This window comes from Cupressus sempervirens, chromosome 2 (genome assembly GCF_028749045.1).
Source record: "Cupressus sempervirens isolate cs-2001-9-10 chromosome 2, ASM2874904v1, whole genome shotgun sequence".
Lineage (NCBI taxonomy): Eukaryota > Viridiplantae > Streptophyta > Pinopsida > Cupressales > Cupressaceae > Cupressus > Cupressus sempervirens.
The window spans coordinates 596,591,498-596,606,577 of NC_143119.1; the positions used below are offsets into that span (position 1 = coordinate 596,591,498).

At 34.9% G+C, this 15,080-nt stretch overlaps 1 protein-coding gene across 6 annotated transcripts in view; it reads left to right on the forward strand.

Moving 5' to 3' along the window:
- LOC149574814 (uncharacterized) overlaps positions 1-15,080 on the forward strand; it is a 281,315-nt gene that overhangs the window by 42,353 nt on the left and 223,882 nt on the right. For all 6 annotated transcript variants that reach the window (XM_089814646.1, XM_089814650.1, XM_089814651.1 and 3 more), the window contains exon 3: positions 13,002-13,139. In XM_089814646.1, the coding sequence (XP_089670772.1) occupies positions 13,002-13,139 (138 nt within the window). The remainder of the gene's footprint in view (positions 1-13,001; positions 13,140-15,080) is intronic.

Consider the following 15,080-nt stretch of genomic DNA (forward strand, 5'->3'; position numbering starts at 1 on the left):
CATTCTTCATCATTTGCGCTCTCCCTGAAAAAAAATCGGCCATTTTTACCAAGAAATTTGAAGTCTTTTCAAGTTTTTTTCAGCCAGGGCCCTTTTTTTTTCAAAACCCTAATTTTTGGGGTCGAAATTTTTTTTTGTTTGCAGATTCGTGGTGGGTTTTTCGAGAGCTCAACTGGGTTGTCGTCCTCTTTTTCTGGGTGCCTCGATTTTTGTGCCTCGATTTTCGAGCCAACGGATCCAGAAAACGACGCAGATTCCTTTTGGGTTTTTCGAGCTCACTTCAGGGTCATTCTCTGATTCTTTTGGGTCTTTCGTATTTTGCCTCGAAGAACGTGCCTTCACAGATTTTCACAGTTTTCACTGAAAAACGTGCCATGGCATCTCTGACAAATATTCTGCTCGAACATAATTCCAAATTCAATGGTCGCAATTATGGAACCTGGAAGCAGCACATCATCGCAATCTTCGAATATCGAAACATCGATCAACTTGTTCTGGGTGTTACGCAGCATCCGACTTCTCCGAGTCCTGATCAAGGCAAAGCTGCATTTTTCGCCTTCTGAATCTGTTTCTATTTTTATGGGTTTGTTGATTTTCTCCTCAAAAATCATTTTCAAGTTGTTTATAATACGCAAGGTTGCGTGAGATTTTGGGTTTTACCATTTTTTTCCACAAAAACGAAGTTTTGTAAATGCAACCTATTTTGAGTCATAGCACTCTTCTGGCAAAGCTTCTTGGTTTCAACATTCTGTAGATCCAGGGAGGGTCTCAATTATCCCAGAATGTTCCGACATTCGTACGTTGACCATTAAGGGAGGGTATTAAGATAATATCTTATACTTTCTATAATAGTCAACTACTTGTCTGTAGTCCGTCTTTCAGTCTAGATAGGAATGTTTCCTATCCCGTCTCTTTTTTCTTCAGTCCAGATAGGAATGTTTCCTATCTTGTCTCTAGTTTTGTTTCTAATTCCGTCTTCAGTCTACGTTTTTTTTAGAAACAACATCCTTGTAATTCTTTATAAGGAACACATTTGTTCCTTTGTTTATCAATAAATCATCCGGAAATCCATTAATCTGCCAACTCTTCTTGAATCTTGTAACAAATCCTTCGTGTGAGATACCATTTTCCTCTTAATGAAAAAGATCCTTTGCTTGTCATTTATCTGTCAAGAGAAGGTTTCATGATGGTTATGTGCATTTTGATGACCCAGGCTGGCACTTTTATGAGTGATAAAAAATGCTGGGTACGCCTTGAGCATGCATTAACTGAATCATTTGTTTACAACCAATCATCTTTTTTTCATTAAGCTAGCCTTGTGTGGAACTTATTCTCCAATTTATTCTACGATAATTTGCTACACCTATTTATAAAGAGGGTTACTAAGTATTTGATTCGTAAAGCGGCCATGTTTAAGATGGAACAATGCCTCAAATACAAGACAATAGTTTAGTAAAACCAGGGAGCACCATTAAAGCTTTTTCCCTTATGCTTAGTCTTTTGGAATGTTGTTTAAAAAATTCTTTCCTTACAAAATATCTCAGGGCAACCAAAATATTTCTATTTAGCACCCACTCATCTTTTTAGATTTACTATGCCAGTTCAGGCCCTGGATTGTTTACAATTTTTTTTTGGAATTTATAATCAGTTATATTAAAAGAGATGTCAATCTAAAATTATTGTTGTCAATATAGACAGCTGATATGTGTGCCCTAAAACAAAAATGGCAGAACCCAGGATACCAAGAATGCTCAGCATTACAAATCAGCAGTGAATATGCAGTTTAAAGCTTTATCAATCAACTTCTCTGTTACTTGGTCCAATTTTTTTTTTTGGATTGTGATCATTTGGATTTTCTTAGAAGCATGAATTAGAATATCCTATTAGACAACTATTAGTCTCAGTTTTTCATTTATGCTATTAAGGTTTACTCTCTCTCTAGCCCTCTTTTCATCAAATCATTTGATTCATTTCAAATCCCTGCTCTTTGAATTCATGATTAAAAAGATAAATTATGCTACATGTTTCAGATCTCTGTCTGTGGATCTGCATGTACAGTTTGCTTGCTGTTTATTAGTTTTTCTAGTTATCCTTCACAGGGGGAACGCACAACTAAAACTTCTGATACCACTTGGAACATGCTAAATTTTCTAACTAATTTAATGAATAAAAAAATAACAAATAATACTTCTTTCCAAAGTCACAAAGACAGTTGTAGCGGCCATAGCATCATCTACACACGTTTAATGTTCATTTCAATTTTTATACATTCAAGTAAAGGAATAACTGATTTAACTGCTTCTTAATCCAATGAAGAGAAACTAATCTTAAACATAATATCAATCTACAATACATAATTGAAAATGCGGCAAATAAATATAGAATAGAGTACCCGAATTCCAGAGGTCTTGCATATAGACCTTATCCTTGAGTTGTGCAAGCCATGGCTTCTAAAGGAGAGTAGAAGCATTTCCAAGGGCTTAACCTTTCGACCATGGACCCTTAAGTATCCTCACACAATCTTTGCTGAGAAAGGGCCTCCCTACCTTGGGATTAGGCTTGGGACACCACTGTCCAACCATTGAGCATCCTAGTGTCGGCTAAACAGCCAGATAGGCTTAGGATACCTTCCATACAACCATCTGCGAACTGCTAGCATCCCTAACCTCTAGTGATCACAACAGCAAGCATGCCACTAACCTACCTTGGCCAAGGATTTGTGAGGGCACTATGTACCTGATCAACCACCGCTTGACATGACAACATGATTTATACAATGGACTACCATGAACTAACACGGATTTTAAACATTGTTTATTACTGGCTTACGCTACTAATTTTTCTTTTTTATTATCATGTAGGAAAAAGCCATAGTTCAATCATTGCCATTTCACACCCTTCATCTCAACCATGCTGGTTTTCCTAGATGAATTACTAGGTGGATGCATAAGCATTTATAATCACAACCATTGCATATGTTCGACCTGGGCCATGGCATTGTAAAAGATAAATAATTTATGAAATCTATGCTTGATTCATAATGATGTGGTCTCTTATCTTAGAGAATATATTTTAGATATCTTTTAATAAGTTCGTACTTCAGTTATCTATGATTCTGAAGGGAAATTACTTTTATAAAAAATGCCATAGTTCTACTCGATCTGGAGCATTCTTATTGTATTATACATGAAGAAAGAAGACATTAGATCATATCTTGATCAAGCTCTAACAATATTAATATTACTTTCCAATCCAGGCTTCAGCTATGCCTCACTATATCAAATAAAAAACATAAAGTTCAGCAATGTTAATTTCATGATTTGACTGTAGGTGGCCCCTTGAAAAGGCTCAAATGGTTCTTGAGCAATTCCAAAATCACGATCACTGGTTGCTATGAAATGCAAGAATTGTATTAATCGACTACTGTTCTTTGGTGTAGGAAGCTCGACACCAAATTAATAAATATGATCAAAAGCAATGCCTAAAGAAGGTGGAAGCACTATCTATTGTAAAATGGAGATAGTGGATGGTATGCGTTAAAATGGAGATAGCGGATGGTATGCGTTTGCTGGAGAATTGTATGGAACTCGCAAAGAAAAAACATGAAACAAGAATGGAATGAAAATATTTCAGATTGTAGGTGATGGTATTCACTCTGCTGGAGGTAAGAATGTTGTTTCCACATGAGCTATCATTCTATAAATCTTTGCCTTCTTGGCTGCATGCTCAGCTATGAGCAAGAATGTGAAGGTGGTGAGGAGTTACAAAATAAAAGGCCACCGGCTCAAATGGGGCAATAATATTAAAATGGCCACCGAATAGTAAAAGGCCCAATGAAATGATATAGAAATAAGGCTGCTCAAGTTGAAATAATAAAACTATTGTCAAAGAATAAAAATAACTCATGCTAATATCTTAATATAATAATATCATACTACACTTATCTATACTTGTGTATGTATGTGCACACGTATATATATGCATGATATATTAACAACGTATCTAGTGTATAGCTCTTATATCAAGTCGGCGTATACATACATCTTATTCTAATTCATGCGTACATACATACATACATACATACATATATGCAAGCATATGTAGATACTATGGTATTATTGTATTAAGGCATGACAATATCACAAGAAGCTTTGAAATCATCCACTTTATAAGGTAACACATTTTAATTTAATGCTTAGTGATCTTCTCTTTAGTAATGCACATTTAGTGACCAGGTAGTTCATGGCAGTCCCTAGTATACTCTTGCTTGCCTAGCCATTTACCCCTTAGCGTTGGTGATTAGAATTCATACCTATCGACCCATAGGTGGAGTGGTGTCCCTTGCTTAATTCCTCTCTGGCAATGCTTCCCCCTTTCGGCGTGCTCCTACAAAAAATGAAATTCTCCACTATAATATCATATTCCTCAAAATAATCAAAATTACTGTAACAAGTGATTATTCATAAAACATCATAACAACTAACCACCATTTCACTTCCCATGAATTTATAATGAATAACCAAATTTTCATGATTTCAAGATAACAATAATCATAATACCATCATAACGCTTAACTAATATGTCGTCTTCACATGAAATTATAACGAATAACCATCTTACCATTTCACATGATCATAACTAATTTTACTTGTCAACTAACTTAACATGAAACCTCAACAACTATATGAACATATCTAAATTAGGCAAGATTTGGGATTAACATACCCTACCCCCACCGTCCTCGATGAATTTTTTCAATGCACAAAAGAAATTAAATAAAATTATCCCATTTGACAACATATTTATCATTGTATCAGTTTTTGAATCAAAATTTTCTCATAATTCATGTTTTTGGAAAAAGATGTGGAAAATTCTAGAAGATTTCATCATAATCTTCCCATGTAGCATTCTCTTCAGTATACTGGTCTAGCAGTGAACTGGGGTGACCTCCATATAGGTCTTAAGTTCCACTCTTACCTACTAATATATGTGGCCTACCCCACTTTGGCCAAAAAAATGTTATATTAAATATATGTTATATAATTTTTTTAATAATAAAAATCAATTATAAATTTTAAGTTCATTACAACATTAAAAAATTTAATAAGGAAAATTTGCGATGCTATGATGGTGACACGTGTCAGGATAAGTAGCTCTATCACAATCGCTAAAGATGACTGAATTGCAGCTAAACACTAGAAATCAGCGATACTCCTTTCGAGTATTTCCTTTTACCTTTTTTTGGCATTGCATGTTTCTTGGTAAGTTGCTAGGGCATAAATTGAGAGTTCTTTTTTGATTTATTCTGCAAAAACTTGCAACAAGACATTGAAAAAATGCTGACGAGCATTTGATCAATAAAATTGGCAAGGGTTATGCCTTAGGAGAACTAGGGAGTCTGGTGAGTTATTGCAGAGTTTTTCAAGCTTGATCTAATCAACTAAAGCACACAAAGTGAGAGGGGCACTTAGGTCTACACTTCTTTTGTGGAGTGTGCTTGATGGACAAAACTGAAAGGAAATACACTTGGTGGTAGAGAAAGCCAAGGCTTCACTTCTTTAATAGAGTGCAATTGAAGAAAAAGATTGAAAGAACCAGTTATATACTAATTTCAGTGGAGTGTGCAATTCCAAGAAGACACACATGCATACAAGGCTCCAAGCCGACCTAATCTACACTTGTTTCTTAGAGTGTGCAATTACATTAAAATGTAAAAAGGAGATTGTTGGGCTGTAATACCCATTGAGGGTTTTACAAGATAATGTATAATGCATTAAAAATCATTATTAGGAAATATAATTGCTTAATATATACTGATGTAAAGTGCTGATCACAATCTTTGATTACTGTATAACCCAAAAAAAACTGAATGAGATAAGATAAAGCAATTTATCAATGAACGGTACCTCTTGTTAACGAATGTGAGATCTGAGATAGAGAATAGATTTTAGCTTTCTTTTGATTTGAACTGTAAGACCGATATATGCACCTTTAATGACTCAGATATATATGTGATACTTGACTGATTTCATATATGCTTTTACAGATATATATGTTTAATCTCTTTAATTATGATTTACTTGATTCTTGCCAGGGATAAGTAAAGGCTCAGTGAGTATCGAAATGCAGAGATGATATTGCCACTTTTATTGATATCATTCTACACCAATACTATGCAATATATATACCATATTGAAGGGTCATGTCTACGTAACCACACTGCTTCTCGGGCTCCCATGGAAGCTGCTATGTATTCTGCTTCTATAGAACTTTTAGCGACTGTAGATGGCTTCCTGCTAAACCAAGATACCATTGTAGATCCAAGACTAAAAAATCATCCTGTAGTGCTCTTCCGATCAATAGGATAACCAACCCAGTCAGAATCTGAATATCCAATAAGCTAAAGCTTAACATGGTCATATTTTAGACCAAGCCCAATAGTACCTCTAACTATCTCAATGTGTGTTTGGCTTCCATGAGATGGATCTTCTTAGGTTTACACAAACTGACTTAATGTGTTTGTGGTGTAACAAATATTAGGGCGACTATTCTCCACGTACATTAGAGATCCAATTATTTGTTTGTAGTATGTAGGATTTGTAGCTTCATATTCAGACGCTTCATTTTTGAGATTAAGAAGTTTTGTCTCCATTGGTGTGGACAATGGTTTGCAATCCATCATGCCAAACTTGTTTAATATATCAATAGTATACTTGGCTTGATCAGGAAGATACGTTCTTCCTTCTGCCATACTTCTAAACCCAAATAGTAGTGTAGGAGACCTAAATCTTTCATTTCAAATTCAGATATAAGATCTTGTTAACGCTTTGCAATAAGGTGATCTTTCCCTATTATCATAAGATCATCAACATAGAGAACTAGAATTTTCATATCACCCCTTGATTCCTTAAAGTATATATTAGGGTCAGCTTCATTTCTTGAGTACCCTAATTTGATAAGATAACTATCGATTCTTTCATACCATGCCCTGGGGGCTTGTTTGGGACCATAAAGAGCTTTCTTTAGTTCACATACATGTGTATTCCTGTCATGAATAATAAACCCTTCTAGTTGTTCTAGGTATACTTCTTCTCCAATGACACCATTTAGAAATGTTGTCTTTACATCCATCTAATGTATCCTTCATCCTTTGGAAGCAATAATTGCAATGATGGTTCTGACAGATGTATATTGTGCAACTGGAGCAAATGTTTCTTTATAATCAATTCCAGCCTTTTGGGAGAATCCTCTGGCCACAAATCTAGCTTTATGTTTTTCAATATTGCCATTAGGTGCTTGTTTAATTTTAAACAGCCACTTTGCGGAGACAACGAATTTGTCTTTAGGTCTTGGTACTATGTTCTAGAAATCATTTTTTCGTATAGATTGATATTTCTCAATCATGGCATCTTTCCAGGCTTGAGATTTTAAGGCTTCTTCAACATCTGAGGGTTATGATTGAGTGGGCTCATTTATATGAGCGACATAACATGAGTGACTTATTGTTTTCTTATTTTCTCTAAAGATTTCATTTGGAGCCACATTATTTTCTTCAATCATTTTTGTTGCTTATAATGGTCATTTCTTGTTGAGTGGATTTGAGTCATTTTTAGAGATTGTGGGTCCATGGTCTTCTATACAACTCTCCCTCTCAATCATAGTCTCCCTCTCAATCATGGAACTTTCATCTAATTTTGGGATGGGTTCATCATTTGATTCTTCTATATTTTTGGAGTGCTTCTATGCAACATCTTCTTCAAACTTAACATCTCTAGTGATTGCAATTTTCCTCGACCTTGGTATGTATACTCTGTAGGCTTTGGAAGACTCACTATAGCTAACAAATATACCTTTCTTCCTTGAGGGCTTTAGTTTAGTCCTTTTCTTGTTAGGTATATGAATGTATATAGGGCACCCAAAGATACTTAGGTGACGTAGATCAGGTTTGATTCTCAAGAAGACTTATTCAGGTGTTACATTTTCTAGAAATGAATGAGGACATCTGTTTTGAATGTATACTACAGTATTAGAAGCTTTAACCTAGAATGTTAAGTGAAGATTTTGGTCATGCATCATAGCCTTAGCAGCTTCAATAATAGTTTAGTTCTTTCTTTCAGCTACTCGATTTTGTTGATGATTATATGGTATTGTATACTCCCTCTTAATCCCAACAAATACACAAAATTCTTTGAAGTTTTCAGAAATATATTCACCTCCATTGTCAAATCTTAGGGTTTTAATTTTCTTCCTTGTTTGATTTTCAACTAAGGCTTTGAATTCTTTGAATTTAGATAGAATTTCATTTGACTAGTTTTAGGAAGTAGATCCAGGTATTTTTGGAATAATCGTCAACAAAAATGATATAGTACAAGTATCCTCCTAGGGAAGGAATTGACATAGGTCCACATAAGTCAGTATGAATGAGTTCAAGTATAATCTTGGATTTGTGTTCACTATGAGGAAAAGATGTTTTAGAGTTCTTTCCTAATGCACAACCTTTACATGTTCCTTCATGTTCAGATTTTAGGATAGGTATATCTTTCACAATTTTCTCTATGGAAGGTAGAGCTCAAAAGTGTAAGTGACCTAGTCTTCTGTGCCAGATCTCATTGTTCTTTATGACTTAATGATTTAAGGGTAAATTTTGAATGTTACATAGTTTATATAGACTTTTGCCTATGAATCCAAATTGCATTTTTTTATGTTTGAATTTTTAGGCCAAGATAGGACCTTATCTTCTTGGAAGGATGTGCGATACCCTTGATCTACTAATCCTGAGATAGGGACTAGGTTTCTCTTTATACTGGGTACATAGGACATCTTTTAAATGTAAGGTAACTCCAGTTTTTAGTTGAACTAAGCAAGCCCCAATTCCTTTCACAGGGTAAGTGGAGCTGTTCCCAATTATGACTTCGGTGGAGTGTCCTTCAAAGGTTGATCTCTAAATCCTGTTATGTGTCTAGATGCGCCACTGTCAATTATCCAAGCATTCTTATTGGAGTTTAGCTCACTTGATAAGGCAAGGAAGAATAGTGAGTTTTCAGGTTCCTTGACTTTAGATACGTTGACTAGAGCTTTCTTTCTTTCTGGATAGTACCTGTGTGTATGTCCAAAATTGTCACATTTGAAACATTAAACTTTTGAGAAATCTCTTTTCTTGTAATTTTGATTTTTCTTCCCTCTTTTCTTAAAATGTCTTTTCCTTTTATTGTTTGAGTTCCTTAAAATGTCTTTTCCTTTTATTTTTCCTTTTGTTTCCTTTTCCTCTTCTTTATTTGGTATGATTCCTCTTGTAATTGATTGTAACTCCTCCTGAGTACAATCATTCTTGAGTTGATCAAATTTAGTTAGAGTAGGACGAGCACTAACTTCTTGAATGAATGATTCCCATGTAGTAGGTAGCCCTTTAAGAGCTATTAATGATAATTCATCGCCGTTTACAATATTTCCGATTGTAGAAAGTTGATCTCTTAATTTTGATAGCCTCAAAAGTATGATGTGACAGTCTCTCCTTTGTTCATCTTGATGTGAAGGAGTTGAGTTTTTAGAGTAAGCAATCTACTGGTGTTAATGATTTTATATGAGTTTTGAATTGTCATAAACATTTCATATGCGGTTGAAGAGTTTACTATATATGGAAGAATGTGATCTTCCACAAAATCAGTTATAATCTTCGTGGCCTTGTTGTGTCTTTTCCATACAGTTTTGTCAGGTTCATTTTCAGGCATTGACTTGTTTTGTTCCACATATTGCTCTATTTCGTGTTCTTTGAGAACGATCATGATTCGAATTCTCCATGATATGAAGTTTGACGCTCCATCAAGTCTATCTTCTAGCTTGACTCCGTTCATCATGATTGCTCTTTGAGATCTCCATGATATGAAGTTTGACGCTCCATCAAGTCTATCTTCTAGCTTGACTCCGTTCATCATGATTGCTCTTTGAGTAGATTAAATAATTCAGGAACTTTTGAAGGTGTTTTCAGAATCTGTTTTAATCTCTATCTACCAACTAGGCTCTGATGCCATGTTAAAGAATGTGAGATTTGAGATAGAGAATAGATTTTAACTTTCTTTTGATCTGAACTGTAAGACCGATATATGCACTTTTAATGATTTGGATATTATGTGATACTTGACTAATTTCATATATGCTCTCTATATCTATATATATTTAATCTCCTTAATTATGATTTACTTGATTCTTGCCTGGTATAAGTAAAGGCTCAGTGAGTATCGAAATGCAGAGATGATATTGCTGCTTTTATTGATATCATTCTACACCGATACTCTGCAATCTATATACCATATTGAAGGGTCATGTCTATGTAAGGACATGACACCTATTAGCAATTCGTTAGTGACTGAAGCATGAGTCACGATAATCAGAAACTGTTGAATGCAACACGGGTAAAGCAGGTTATATACGGCAGTTTGACTGCCACATCATACATAATATCACTTTGACATTAACTTGTTGATGAAGGAAAGTATCATCGAGCCTGAGTACGATAAGGCAACATAAATACTTATGCACAGAATCGCATATACTTTTCCATTAACATGTTTTTTTCTGAAACCCAATCACCTGGTGAGAGTATGAATGCAGATAAGAATACTATTCATAGGTTGATTATACAAGAAGCCCAATCTGGGCAAGATCATAGTCAATTTACATAGCTTCAAATATTAGTATATAATGGAAATCAAATACATGTGTGTGTGTGTGTGTAACATGTTTTTTTCTCAAACCCAATGTTTACCGCATAGGTTAATTAAGAAATGCACACAGATAATGAACACGAACAGCAGAACTCCTTAGATTATTCGCATATGCCAGAACATTACATTATGCTTCATAAGATGATTTACAATGATCCCAGACGGGGTATAAATACTTTCCGCCAAACCTTTCCGAAGGAGTCCGTCGGCTACAAAACAATCCTAATCTACTCGTCGGCCATAATCTTTACCGATGACATGAACCTGTCGGCCCGTCGGCTACAAAATCTTTACCGACGACAACACCCTGTTGGCTACAGTTTCTACCGGCGACACCCAATCACCGGGTGAGAGTATGAATGCAGATAAGGATATTATTCATAGGTTGATTATATAAGAAGCCCGATCTGGGCAAGATCATAGTCAATTTACATAGCTTCAAATATTAGTATAAAATGGAAATCAAGTGTGTGTGTGTGTGTAGATATGCTCTACATATTGATATCAAATCCGACTGAAGCTACTACTTCAACAACTCTAATGCTGGTGTAGGACTGAAACAACTCTGTAAATGTTGATTGTTGTCACAAATGAGAATTGAAAACTCTGTCACACACTAAAAAGATTGACTAGAGCCATTCCCAATGTCACCCAGCTGATAAAATCTGTAAAATCACACTTCAACCTCCTATAAAACACACCGAACACACTGCAAAGATATTCTATCAAACTGATAGTTAAAATCAGATAACAACATGTCTGAAGCAGCTTATTGTGTTGCTGGTATAACAGGTTCATTTATACCAAAATCTCACTTAAGTTTAATTGTCCACCCAACCATGACTTGGAAAACCTAGATAATTGCAAGACACCTCTAGTCAAGGAGAAATGAGCACCCAAAGGAAGACACCCCCTGCTTCCCATGCCTCATTCAAACTTGTATGGCCTATTGGTACTTAGTATGATTTCTATGCTTGGTTCTTCACTCACCTTAGAATTGTATGGCCTACAATAAAATATTATCATCAGCAAACAGCAGGAGATAGAACTAAAAATTGAAATTGAAGTTTCCCAAATGGTATGACCAAGTAGAAGTTTAAGTCAACAAAAATGGTATGCTACCTTAAATGGTACGACATCCTTCAAGTCACCTCAAAACTCCTTGAAAGTTCAAAATGCTGGGCACTCACAGACAAAGCATTAGCCATACAAAATAAAAACTCAGAACCCATTAAAGTCTCCATTTGCCCCTGGGTTGGTTAATCACCTATTCTGGGTTGACCTTTGAGAAGATAACCGCCCAAGCATTGTTTATATGAATATAGTTTCTGATTTGTTGTTACTTTTGGGGCAATAATTATTCACCCCAGTTGTGAAAGCATCAAAATGAGATAAATATCAATTTCTGACCATACCATATTATTTCAAAGGACTAAGGATGCTGAATTATAGCAACTGGGCATCGATCTGAAACTAGTTTGCTTCTTCAAGAAGTTTGGAGAGCTCCCAAAAGTATGAATTCACATTTGAATAGTATTGTAAGGCTTACCGAGATAACTTGAACTCAATGCAACGAACAAAACTATTGTTTGATCAATCTTGCTATCCAAGAAAGTTGGAGTTCTCTCTTGCACATCAATTACCCAACGATGTTTTTTGAAAATAGGGTAATTGTTCTCAAATTGGTTATGCTTGACAAGGGGATATTATACTTCCTTTATTGAATGCCACCTATCATTTGCTAAGATATTCAAAGAAAGTATTCCTTAATCATCTATATACATTGATGATTTATTGCTGTTATGTAAATTGTGAAAATTTTAATGACTTTTCAGTTACATATCTAATGGCTCTTGGTTATGATAGAATACTCTTTTATTGATAAAAGTACATAATTGATGAATGATTCAAGGGAAGGCAAATTATTAGCCATTCAAGATTTTGTATATTGATCCTTCACTTTTGTGCCGAGTTTGGGATTGTTAAACACGTCTAATAAATGAATAGTTTTCCTCTTAACACGGATACATCAAGTTAAGTATTCCACAAAAGAGCAGATTAAAGGTGTTGTTATCTAGAAATCTCTCCAATTTAATTACATTTTTTGTAAAAGTTGTAGAGTTTGTGGTTGGTCATTGATCAAAGTGGACTGTGGTTATCCTTAATTCCCATGAATTTTATCTATAGTCAGTAGTAAAATATCAGAATGGTTAAAATATATTTGTTGAGAAATACTTCTTGCTGAATTTTGATGACTTTGTGATGGTTTTAATTTTGCAGCCTGATATGTTTTTAAAAGTACGACCTCGTTGTGAAGCACCAAGACGTGATATGATGTATCCAATTAATTACATGCCGTGTCGCTTTGTCCGCATTTCTTGTTTGCGTGGGAACCCAATTGCAATATTTTTTGTGCAGGTAAGGTCTTGCATTTATTTATTTATTCACTGTTCTTTGTTTTAATGATTAGGCTCTATGGTTGCTCCATTCCATATAGAACTTGGTTTGACAGTGAAAATCAAAACCATAAATCTCTTTGGAAAATATGAGACATATCCATTATCTATCTACATAAAATTCATTTACATTGCAGTAAACTTTTTTATAAAGCATTTTTCTTCTTGTCAAATTTAAAATTTGTGAATTCTGAATGTTGATCGGTATTCCAAACCATTGGTTTTTACAATTAAAGTGCACAAATGGTAAACAAATAGAGAAGACTGTAGTAAATAACTTCACAGTGAATAATGTAATCTTATAGATGATCTGAATTTAAGCATAATAGATTTAAGTCTTGAAAGATGAAATTAAATTTTGTTTTCAGATCTGAAAAAATTTCCTTTTGCATAGATTTGATCATATAGCATTGAGCCTGTAAGTTAGGCGCTACAAAGTTTGCGGAAATTTCTTGGAGAGAACCATTTTTTAATCTTTGTCCACGAAACCTGTGAAATGAAATACATCTGTCTTCTTGTAACTAAGATAATGCATGTGATTTAGAAGAGCAAGGGAGTGATGTACACAACTCTGACACAATTGTCAATCATAAATAATTTGTTATTAAAGGAAGAGGTTATCAATCAATGAGTTCAGAATGACAGGTCCAAGGAATTTCTTGAAAGGCCAATGGGATGATGCAGGAGCATCTCAGAAGCCTTAGAATCAACATCAACCAAACTACCTTCTCCCTTAGTTTCTAATTTTATTGTGTGTTTGGTGAATAATGTTGATGTTTTGGTAGCTTTAGTAGGATAAACTTGTGAGATCAAGAGAAATTAATATAGTTACACACACACACACACACACACACACACACACACACACACACACACACACACGAGACATGTCTATTACATACGCACACGCAAAAGCACACGCTCACAACTATAATTAAGTTTGCCATTATACTAATTATATTGATGAATAGATATGTCTCATGAAGGGACATGTCTCTTCTCTTGGTTAATACCTCATACAAATACAAGAGGACGCTGCTTTTTGGAAAACACATGCCAAATATTATGGCAGTGGTATTACATTTGTAGCGGTTCTCAGAAAAACAACATGGTATCAGAGCCAGACTGCATATGTAATGAGAGTTTGATTAATAGAATATGTTGTACAATGTGCATGAACACACTGTGAATGCAGATGCAAATCAGAATGAAGGATTTCAGAGAATTGAGTACGAGGCTTGGAGAAAGGCAAGGGAGATCAGATAATCAAGGAGTAAAGTTTTTTGGATTGAAGACTTGCAACAATCATAGCAGAGCAGTGAATAAAACAAGAAAGAGTCACTGATGAATCTACGGCAATGACCTTAGCCTCTAATAAAGATTATAATCCAATTATTGGAGTGTTGAATTAAAAAAAAATAAAAATGAGCCAGAACATTTGGAAGAGAAGTAATAGGAAATAATAGATATGGACAATCGTAAATATAGATAATCAGTGAGTGGGGATATATAGCACATTGAAGAATCAGATCGAAGGATAAATGACTGAACATTTTTTTATCTCTGGTTGTTATTGTCATGTCCCCTTTTCAAATAATTAAAAAAGAAAATCTTTGCTAAGGCAGGCAGGCCCAAGAAAGTGAAGTTTCGGAAAAAGGGGGTTAATCTTTGGAAACCGTTGGACTAATAAATGAAAATTACTATTAAAATAAGTTTCATTAACCTCTCTTGGACGTGAGTTACAGTTATGCCCTCTTTTAAGGGGTTTGGAGGCATTTTGGGCTCATTCCAGACTTGATTTTCGCTCATTCTTTGTTATTCTTCAAAGGCTGCCAAACCTGTGGAGAAGGAGACCCAAGAACGGGAGTTTGCAGGTTTCCAGGGAGACCCAAGAACGGGAGTT